The sequence below is a fragment of the Nicotiana sylvestris genome, chromosome 1 (assembly GCF_000393655.2).
Source record: "Nicotiana sylvestris chromosome 1, ASM39365v2, whole genome shotgun sequence".
NCBI classification, from domain to species: domain Eukaryota; kingdom Viridiplantae; phylum Streptophyta; class Magnoliopsida; order Solanales; family Solanaceae; genus Nicotiana; species Nicotiana sylvestris.
In genome coordinates this window covers 10517805-10528991 of record NC_091057.1, presented here as the reverse complement: position 1 = coordinate 10528991, position 11187 = coordinate 10517805, and the positions used below count along the sequence as shown (strand labels likewise).

The following is an 11187-nucleotide window of genomic DNA, read 5'->3' as shown; positions in this document are numbered from 1 at the left end:
TTTTTTTTTTCATTTTTCTTTCCTTTGATTTTAAATTCTAATTAAATTAATTAAGATCCTAAATCAATTTATTTTTGTAGAAATTAAAATTCTTTATTTATTAAAATAACTAATTAACTTAAAACTAAATAAAAATACTGGGTTCTAAAGACCTAAAGCTAAATATGTAAAAATGATTATTTTTTGTGATTTTTCTTAATAAAATTAATTCCTACATGTAAATTTAACCTAAGATGACATGAAGTTAAAGCGTGACGTTTTTTATGATTTTTCTATAATTTTAAAATGTTAAAAATGCATGAAATGCAACTAAATAAAGAAAACTTCTAAAATCCCTTAAAAATTATTTTTGATTTATTTTTGGGAGTTATTTTCATGTAGGGCAAAAATTATACGCTTACACTCTATTACATGTTTATACCATATATATGGATATGATAGTACCACTTCAAAAATGTATTCTTCTTCTATTCTACTTAATTTCAAAGACAAACAATTTATGGATGAAGAACATAGCATGTACAGTGGGTGGACAAATAAAGTATCTTATACTTTGGCAGTACCAAAGAATAAGAGCTTTATTCTTGATTTGACTGGGAGGGTGACCTTTGAGAGTGTTAGATCGTTTCTTGAGTTTCTGCTGGAAAAGTTGCGTGATTGTTTGAGAAAAAGCTTAGATGTTATTCAAGAGGAGTGAGGTAATTGAGAAGAAGTGTAGATGTTATATAAGAGGAGGTTGTTGATACGAGTGTTGAAGCTTACAGGTATGTTAAGGCTATTTCTTCCTTCTTTTGGCATGATCCAAGCAACGATACGTAAACGTAATGTTATTTCATAAATGGTTCGATTCTTAGAGGTTAAGGATGTCTATGTTATTCAGTCCCGTAAAGTGATATATAAGCATGTCTAAGTATGTATCTAGTTCCCTATTGAGGTATTTGATAAAAATGTTAATGTTTATAATATAGTAATACATGCATCTTCATGCATATGAATCTACCACCAAGTTACGACCAGTTGGTCAGTCATGCATATTTATTTACCACCGTGCTACGGCCGGTTGAGCAGTCATGCATCTTCATTTACCACCGCGCTACAGCCGGTTGGGCAGATATGAATTTACCACCGGGCAACGGCCGGTCGGGTAGTTATCATCGATTGGGCAGTTATGTATCATTATTTACCACCGATTGGGCAGTCATACATTTACCATCGTGTGACAGTCGGTCGGGCAGTTACCACTGATCAGTTAGACAGTCATGCATCATACGATATGGATAATAGAGATAGTCTCAAGGATATATATATATATATATATATATATATATATATATATATATATATATATATATATATATGTGTGTGTGTGTGTGTGTGTGTGTGTGTGTGTGTGTAACTATAATAAGTATGCATATACGGTTGCATTTCGGAGATTCAGGTTGATTCTTATATGTCTTTAATTAATGTTGACTTATTGTTATGTTTTAGTTCTGCCTTACATACTCAGTACATTATTCGTACTGACACCCTTTTGTTGGGGATGCTGCATTAATGCCTGCAGGTATAGATAATCAGTTTGACGAGCACTCATAGTAGACGAGATTGACATTCAACGAAGGATGGGTAAGACTCCACCTCATTCGGAGTGCAGTCGAGTCTATGAGTCATTGTATCAAAGTTTTACCACAGACTTATGGGTAAGCCGGTACCCTGTCCAATTGGATGTCAAATAATCTTAGAGGCTTTGTAGACAGAGGTTCATTTTGTAAAGTATGTTAGAGGCCTTGGCGGCCCATATATATTCATATTTTAAGAAAAATGATTCAGTGATACAGTGTTTTCCTACTTACACTTGTACATTATGAGTTGTGGCCATGTTGGCCCATAATAGTTACAAAAGGAATGAGTTCAGCTAACTCGACCTATGCATGTTCTAGTTTTGATCGAATGATCATGAGTTACAGAGTGGTTCGCTCGGCTAGTGCGGCACCGGGTGTCAGCCACGCCTCCCTAGATTTGGGGCGTGATAGTCGTGCCATATTCTGTGAGTGATAATGCACGAAGGGTGATGTTGTGCCATATTTTGTGAGTGATAATGCACGAAGGGTGATGCCGTGCCATATTCTGTGAACGATAATGCACGAAGGTGATGTCGTGTCATGTTACGAGAGAGTTAATGCACGAAGGGTGATTACATAGCTTTAGATCACACACATGAGTGGAGAAAAGGCCATTGAAAGAATTTACTGGGCGAACATACTCTGAATGGTCATTCTCATAACGTTTCTAGCCAGGTCATCTAAGATTATTTACTGGGCCCACTGTACACGGTACATTCACACTGAATTTAGTATGAACATGTTCGTCCAGCTCAACTCCCACTTCTAAAATAAGATAATAAAGTAAAAAATATGAGCGTGAAGACAACATATTCAACTCTCTTTCTTGATAAAACTGAAGATAATTTATTCTCAAACATTACTAGTATACAAATCAATACATCATTTTTCAACATTCACTCAGTAATAGAAGTACTTCTATTATTCCTGTGCTTCTATTTACCCTCAAAGATTGACAGGCTCAACAAACAACATGGTAATCTTGTCTTTAAATTCGCTTTGGGCACTTGCAAAATCATTTTCTTCAAAAATATATGCCAGACGCGCAATATTTATAACTAGTTCGAGGACAAACGTTGGTACTTCGTTATGAGTAGAACATAGGAAGTCCTTGTTCATGTCTTTCCATGCATTAGTGATTTTCTTCTGAGCCTCAGCATATGCATCTTGCTTTGAACCTCCATATTCTTTTACGTAGCATTCAATGAATGAAGCTATATGCTTCCTTTGTTGTTCCAACTGCACTCAATAGATTTCAATATTCAATACGAATATTATATGTGAGGGGCACGTTGAGAATATAATTAAATAAATGAAAAAAGTAATTCACTCTGCGACTTAAGCTCTTAGATGATGGTCGTACAATTTATTTTTATTTTTTTTTGGGGGGGGGGGGGGAAGATGCGAAAAAGGGTAATAGTGTTCACTAAGCTTTCGCTATACGCGGGGTCCGGGGAAGGTCTGGACCACAATGGTCTATTGTTTGCAGCTTTACCCTACATTTCTGCAAGAGGTATATCTACGGCTCTCGTGACCTCCTGGTCACATGATTATAACTTTACCAATTACGCCATGGTTCCCCTTCCAGGAAAAAAGATGCGAACTGAAAATTAAATATAGTGTAGTACTTACATTATGCCCAATACAATCGCCCTTTAATCTGTTGATTGCTGATGAAGCTCGAAGAATCAAAGGTTCATCTATCATCCATTCAAAAGTCTCTTTGGCTATAGATTCCTCCATAAAACTCAAAGAAGTTGTTGCCACCATCATGCAAGTAGTAGTTATATTTGCATTCTTCATATACTCGTCACATTTTGGAATATAGCCGGCATTTAACCATTCTGCTTCCTTAAAAAATGCTCTAGCCAACTTTTTCATCTAAGAAGGGGAATAAAACAAAACTATAGAACTATATAATATTGAAGATATAATTAAGTGAAAAATTAAAAGTGTGTTCTCTCTAACATCTTAAGCTTTAAGATGAGATAGTCACACAATTATATATGATAAAGATCTTATTCGTTATCAAGAACAAGTATTGTGTGCTTGGCGCAAGAAAAAGAATCAGGCTTGCACGTAAGAGGACGTGTTAAAGGCATAATTAAGTAAAATATGTGTTTGCTCTAAGTATAGTTTAAGTTTTTAAACGAGAAGATGAGACAATTCTTCGTAAGTGTATATATCATGTCTTCTTTGAGATTTTGGATGTTTCCTTCCTCTCTACTCTTCTCATTTCTTCCCTATAACTTAGTTAATTAAACTAATTAATGAAGCTATGGTAAGGTTTGATTCAAAAGAAATGAAGCAAAGGGAGCTTACCTCATATTTTGCATAGCATAGACGGTCCAATTTACCTTCTCTAATAAATTTTTCTTCTATTTGAGCATAAAGGTCTACAAGGGCTTGATAAGCAGGTTTCAGACTGGGCGGTACTGAACTGATGGCACTAATGTCACATCTGCACGTTAAGGGTTTGAACCAAAGTTAATTTTTATATTTTTATACAAATCATCTCTTATTTATCAATGAGAGAATTAAAATATTAATTATATTTAAATGGTAAAATCTTACCCGCATTTATCGATGGCATCGGTAAAAGGTACAAGTTCATCATAAGTTGCATAAGCATCATAAGTGTCATCAATAACGGTGTATATAGTGAGTAATTTTGTCATCATTTCTCTTGCACGACTATATTGAGGCTCAAAGTAGATTCCTACCGTATAAAAGTGACACTCCACCAATCTATCTCTTGCATATGGAAATTTCTTTGCAAAATTCAGATCTTTCCACCACCTATATTACAAAAGTATTGGTTAATTAGTTATATTTCTATTGCATTACTTGAAGTATATGCATACTAGCTAGAGGTGATATGGTGAATGCATTTTTTTAGCAACTCGCCCAAGTTAAACCGGCTTGAGTCATGGCTCATACCCTGAAACCTGAACCTTGAACCCTAAAATCTAAACCCTAAACCCTAAATTTGTTGACTTGATTCAATAGATTGAATTTAAAATGACCCATCAAATTATTAAGTCAAAACAAGTAAAAGATAGTGTTAATTGATAGCTTTGGATCATGACATGTTTATCAATCGGTCGAAACTAATTGCATTTGTTATTTGCTAGTCAAAATATAAATATAATATGTATTATTGTTTTGTAAACATGTATACAAAAAATATATAATTTATCGCTATTATTTTTTAGAGTGGATAAAAATATATATTTCTGTTATTGTTAATTTGACCTATTGTGACTTATTCAATCCGTCCATTTGTTACTAGTATATACCATATTCATGTGATGAAATGAAGAGGATATAATAATTATGTATGTACCTAGTAAGCTCTCCAAGCTCTCTTTGATGCACCTTTTGCACAATGTTAAAATCCAATTTTGCAAATTTCAAAAGAAAATCCAAATTATTATGAGATTCATTGTTCTCATACATAGATATGTAATTTCTTGCTGTCATCCTTGGTAGATTTGTATGAATGGGCTGACTTAGGGCTGCACTGACTTGGGCCTTAAGTGAAGAATTGCTCAATTTAGGGCCCATTGACTCCAAATTAGTGAGTGTAAAACTCAGAGCTTGTTCAAGAATTTCCTCCCCATGTACTCTTAGATGTGCTGCTTCATATAAACTTAATAATCCTTGGATATCTTTGGTAAGAGTTTCCTTGAACTTTCCATCTTTGTTGGTGAATTTCTTGAACACATCTGATTTAACATCATGGTAATTAATATCCGAGTTAAAAATTAAAACTGTTACAGGGGTAGAGGTAGAATGTTACGTACCATAAGACATGTGATGCCTTTGTTGTCTCAGTAATCGAAAACGAAGAGCGACAGCGTAAAGGTTGTCATCTTCATTTTCACTTTGTTGGGAGGCATGAGAGATATTCCGAATGGATGTTTTAATATCATTTTTGAAATGATATGCCACTCCCAATCGTTGAATTGTATCAATCAATTCAAGTTTTTGTATACTATTATCAGGTATTTCCACTAGCATTTGCCTGACTTTTTCCTTCAATTCTTCAAATTCAACTTTTTCTTGGCTACTAATTTCCTGCACCAAAAGTTGAGATTTATTTTTTGACCTTCATATTTAACTTCCCAATCATTTTGTTCTCTTGTAAAAATATAGTCAAACCTCAGCATTACTGTATAACAATCATTCGCTATAAAATGTAAGTTTTGTATGGAATCAATTTTCATGCTAGGTTATAATATATGCTCTCTGTAACTGTACTTTGCGAGTCAATTACTCAAATGGTCACTCAACTATCTCAAATTATCTCCTAAAGTCACTTTACTTTCGTTTGTAACAACAGAGTCACTAAGCTATGCCTATTGCACTCAGAAGGTCACTTAACTAGATTTTCCAAATTTTAGATTGTCAAATACCTATTTTACCCTCTAAATTATAAATATTTATCTTCTTTTTTAAAAAAAAAGTTTTTAATATTATGATTTTCTCTTTTAATTTATATTATGGACTTACCTATAGAATAAATAAATATTATTTATAAATTAAAAAAATAGAAAGTATTTAAGCATATATAATACTGGAATAACAAAATAATGAACATAATAAAAAAATAATTAGAATAATATGTTAGTAATAATAATTTTAATATTAAAAATAAAAATTCAAAAATTTATTTGCACAATTCAGAATGAAAGAAAATAAATATCGTAAAATATATATTCCATGCACGTAATATAAAAATAATTATTTAAATAAAAATATTTTTATAATATACATTATATATTCTTGAAAATTATGCTCAATTATATTATATATATTCCATGCACGACTTAACATAACATATTTTACCATATACAGATAGTTCCTCTGCTTTCCAGTGATATAACTTTGTGTTGTCGGAAAGTTGGTAGAAATATAATAATATAATTAAGCATAATTTTCAAGAATATATAATGTATATTATAAAAATACCTTTATTTAAATAATTATTTTTATATTAGGTGCATGGAATATATATTTTACAACCTTTATTTTTATTCATTCTGAATTGTGTAAATAAATTTTGAATTTTTGTTGTTAATACTAAAATTATTATTACTAACATATTATTCTAATTATTTTTTACTATGCTCATTATTTTGTTATTCCAGCATTATATATGCTTAAATACTTTCTATTTTTTTTAATTTATAAATAATATTTATTTATTTTATAGGTAAGTCCATAATATAAATTAAAAGAGAAAATCATAATATTAAAAAGTTTTTTTTTTAAAAAAAGAAGATAAATGTTTATAATTTAGAGGGTAAAATAGATATTTGGCAATCCAAAATTTGGAAAATCTAGTTGAAGGACCTTCTGAGTACAATAGGTATAGTTGAGTGACTTTGTTGTTACAAACTAAAGTAAAATGACTTTAGGAGATAATTTGGGATAGTTGAGTGACCATTTGAGTAATGGACTCGTACTTTGCTATAACAACCAAAGAAATCCGGCTGCTATAAAGTGATTTGACTGTATTTATTACGTTAAAGGGTTCGTTGGTTGGAAAGATTCAAAAATTAATAACCTCAACATAAAATTTCCCATAAAATAATTATAGTTTAAGCACAAAAAGATTATACAGCATGAATAATTTGAGTATAATTTATGTATATTGGTTATGTCATACCGTGAGTTGAGGAGTGTAGGAGAGGAAATAGTCTCCCCAGACACTTGAGTGAAAATTTGCCAATGGACGTTCAGTATTAGTAGTAGTACTACTACTACTGCTGGAAGTATTATCAACCATTGCTGCCCTCATCTTCAAATGACTCATATTTTTCTGTCTTCCTATAGAACTGGCATATGAATATGTATGTTTTAATGTGAGTTTAGTGTTATTGTTGGGGAGAAAATTATGAGAACAGCCCCAAACCATTGATTGAATATTTCCCAAGTGACAACAGCTGATAGAAGAAGTAACCATTGTTTGTTTCACTCTCTAATGGTTTTTCTGGTAATTGTATAATTAAACTTGTGAGATTTATTGCTTGTATAATGGAAGTATTTATAGTGCAAATTGAGATGAGTGAAGTGAATTTTGCATTTTCCATGTGCACAAATAGGAGGTTCGGTACATATGTACGAAGCTCAAATTCGGCTTAATTTGACAAGTCAAAATTCAATCAGATTAAATGTCATATTGCTTGTGCAATTAAACTTCAGACAAATTTTATAAACTCTTATCGTGCCTTAATATTTATTGCAATCGACAATTAGATGATATATAATTTATTAGGTCCGTCAAACAAATTGCATAGACTGTGGATTGCTTGCCATTAATATTCATCTAGGCAACTTGGACTCCATGTTTATTTTACTCAAATTTGTTTGTGGAATTATGACCTTGTTTACCATAGGAAGGAAGTATTACTTCAGTTTTTAGCATATTCATCTTCCTAATTGATCTATGATACGCTCTTCCTCTTAATTGCTGAACAATTTTTCCTTATTTGCTCGTAACAATTTATCTTCCTCTGTATCATATATCCCGTTAAATTAGTTGAGGTACATCACGGTTATCCAAAAAAAAAAAAAAATTGGGAAAACACACTTGTTGTATAATAATTTTTTGTGGGCTACCAAACCAAGTGCAGTTTTGGTTTCTTTCATTAAAATTAAAAAAATTAAATAATTCATCATAGGAGATTTCCATGTTTGGCAGAAACACAAGACGAGTAGATCTAATTTTTGGACCAAGACAGACTAGGAAAAATCATCATCAACAATAACAACAACCCAGTAAAATCTTAGTAGTGGGGTCTGGAAATGGTAGTATGCACGCAAACCTTGCCCCTACCCCGAAGAGGTAGAGATGATGTTTCTGAGAGACCTCTGGCTCAAGAAAACAAAAGGACAAAAGGAGACAATATTAGTATCACCATAGAAGTCATAGGAAACATAGGAACAACATGAAATCTAGTAGAAAGATGCAAAGCAAAGCGATAGCTAGTAAATAGGTACAACACTGAAAAAGCGAAATAGTAAGACACAGCGTTGCCACTAGCTATCTTAGACAAAAACCCTACCAGACTAGTATCACAAAGGTACGAAGTAAGGCAAGACTCAAGTACTTCCTAACCTACAACTCTATTAATCGACCTCTACATCGTCCTATCAAGTGTCATGTACTACCAAAAAAAACTGGAATTAGCTACGAACGTCGTCGCTATTCGCTAAAATGCTCGTAGCTAGCAGAACTTTATGATAATCCGTTGCAAATCCGTCTCTAAATAAGATTAGTGACGAATATTTTATTTAGCCACAGAATTTGTTCGTCGCTAAAACCTGATTTTTTAATAGGCGTCCTCGAAATATGAAGCCTCGCCATATCCTGCATGATAACCTCTCCCAATACTTCTTAGACCGCCCTCTACCACTTCTTGTACCCTCTACAACCAAGCGCTCGCACCTCCTTACCAGAGCATCCGGGCTTTTCCTCTTAACATGCTCGAACCATCTGAGTCTCGCTTCCCGCATCTTGTCATCAATGGAAGCCACGTGCACCTTCTCCCGAATATCATCATTCCTAATCTTATCTATCCTAGTGTGCCCGCACATCCACCTCAACATCCTCATTTCTGCTACTTTCATCTTCTGGATATGTGAGTTCTTAACAACCCAACACTCAGCCATATACATCATGTCTGGTCTAACCACCTCTTTATAGAACTTGCCTTTGAGTATCGGTGGCACTATCTTGTCACACAGGACTCCAGATGCTAACCTCCACTTCGTCCATCCTATCCCAATACAGTGTGTGACATCCTCATCGATCTCCCTTCCCCCCTGGATTACCGATCCAAGGTACTTGAAGCTGCCTCTACTTGGAATGACCTGTGATTCAAGCCTCACATCCACGCCCACTTCCCCCAGCTCCAGGCTGAACTTACACTCTAGGTATTCCGTCTTCGTCCTGCTCAGCTTGAAACACTTAGACTCAAGAGTCTATCTCCAAACCTCCAGCCTCTCGTTTACATCGGCTCGTGACTCATCAATAAGAACTATGTCATCGGCGAATAACATGCACCATGTCACCTTCCCTTGAATATGGTGTATTAATGCGTCTATCACTAGGAGAATAAGAACGACTGAGCGTAGAACCTTGGTGTAACCCCATTACAATCGGAAGGAAGCAATAGAAAATATAGACTAAAGAGATTACACAAATAGCAAGAGAAAAAATAACTTACTATTCTCTCAGTTTCAAATTAGACGAGATACTTTTCTTTTTAGTCTGCTCCAAAATAAGTGATACATTTTTAAATTTGAAATAATTCAACTTTTAACTCTTCATTTTACCCTTAACGAGAAGTTTTTATGACCACACAAAACTCATGGCCCCATAAAGCTTTTACCCATTAACCACAAGTGTCATGACCCCAATTTTCCTCTGTAGGATGTCGTGATGGCACCTAGTCTCTAAGATTTGGTAAGCCATCACAACATCTTTCTGAAGGAAGTTAACGTCGTGACAAGTTGGTATCAGAGATCTAGGTTCATAGGTGTTACTAGTCATAAGCAGGTTTAGAAGAGTCTTGCGGATCGGTACGAAGACGTCATTACTTATCTTCGAGAGGATACAAAACTATTAGGAAATTTCATTTCGTTCATTCCTTATCGTTGCAACCTCGATTCGGCTTGAAACATATATTTAATCTTTCTTTGCATCCACTCGTGTATGATATTGTGCACTCGGTATTATCTATGCGCGAACGATTCATGATGATGTGAATGGGTTACAAGGGAACTAGGGATGCTTAAACATTGCCTGAGGGGCTCAGATGAGTTTCAAATAGGCTACAAAATGGTTTGACTTAGAAGAATAGTTGATGCATCTTTTGTTTATGGTGTTACCTGCAGATCTCGCGATTGTGAGGTCTTGCTCGCAAATGCGAGCCTCGATTTTGCGAAGAATACTTCACATTTGTGAGCATGGGTTGGTTGGGCAGGACTCACAATTGCAAGGAAAATGTTCTCATTTGCGAACTTAGTAGTGATCGCAATTGCGATCCAAGAGTCGCATTTGCGACTCAGTAGTTCTCGAGTAGGCTTCGTATTTGCGAAGAAAAAGCACGCAATTGCAGAGGCTGGGTGTTCGCAATTGCAAACAAATTATCACATTTGCGACCTCTATGTTTTTGAGATAGGTTTCACATTTGCGTCCCCTTTCTCACATATGCGATATTTGCAATTACGACATCCACAACTGGTAAAAGAGGGGGTGTCACACCTCCTTTTTGCGCGCCCCGCCCCGAAGGGTAAAAATGCGCGAGGGAGTTTTTCCAATTTAAGTGACAATATTCGAAATGGGATTATTTATTTAATTCAGAGTCGCCACTTGGGAAAGGTTTGGCTTTTGGTGTCCCAAGTCACCAGTTTATCTTGAATCCCAAATCGAGGAAATTTTCGACTTTTCCAAATGAAGTCTGCGAACCAGAAATTCTAAGTAAGGAATTCTGTTGACCCGAGGGAAGGTGTTAGGCACCCTCGAATCCCGTGGTTCTAGCACGGTCGCTTAAAT

At 34.5% G+C, this 11187-nt stretch overlaps 1 protein-coding gene across 1 annotated transcript; it reads right to left on the bottom strand.

Annotated features, from left to right (window-relative positions):
- Positions 1-2429: 2429 nt before the first annotated feature.
- Positions 2430-7645, bottom strand: LOC104233429 (sesquiterpene synthase 14b-like). The gene is made up of 7 exons (XM_009786829.2): positions 7294-7645; positions 5426-5699; positions 4966-5347; positions 4194-4418; positions 3942-4080; positions 3252-3500; positions 2430-2858 (listed from the first exon to the last, which is right to left on the bottom strand). The coding sequence occupies exons 1-7, from the start codon at positions 7588-7590 to the stop codon at positions 2565-2567; spliced, it is 1860 nt and encodes a 619-aa protein (XP_009785131.1). The 5' UTR covers positions 7591-7645; the 3' UTR covers positions 2430-2564.
- Positions 7646-11187: the final 3542 nt, after the last annotated feature.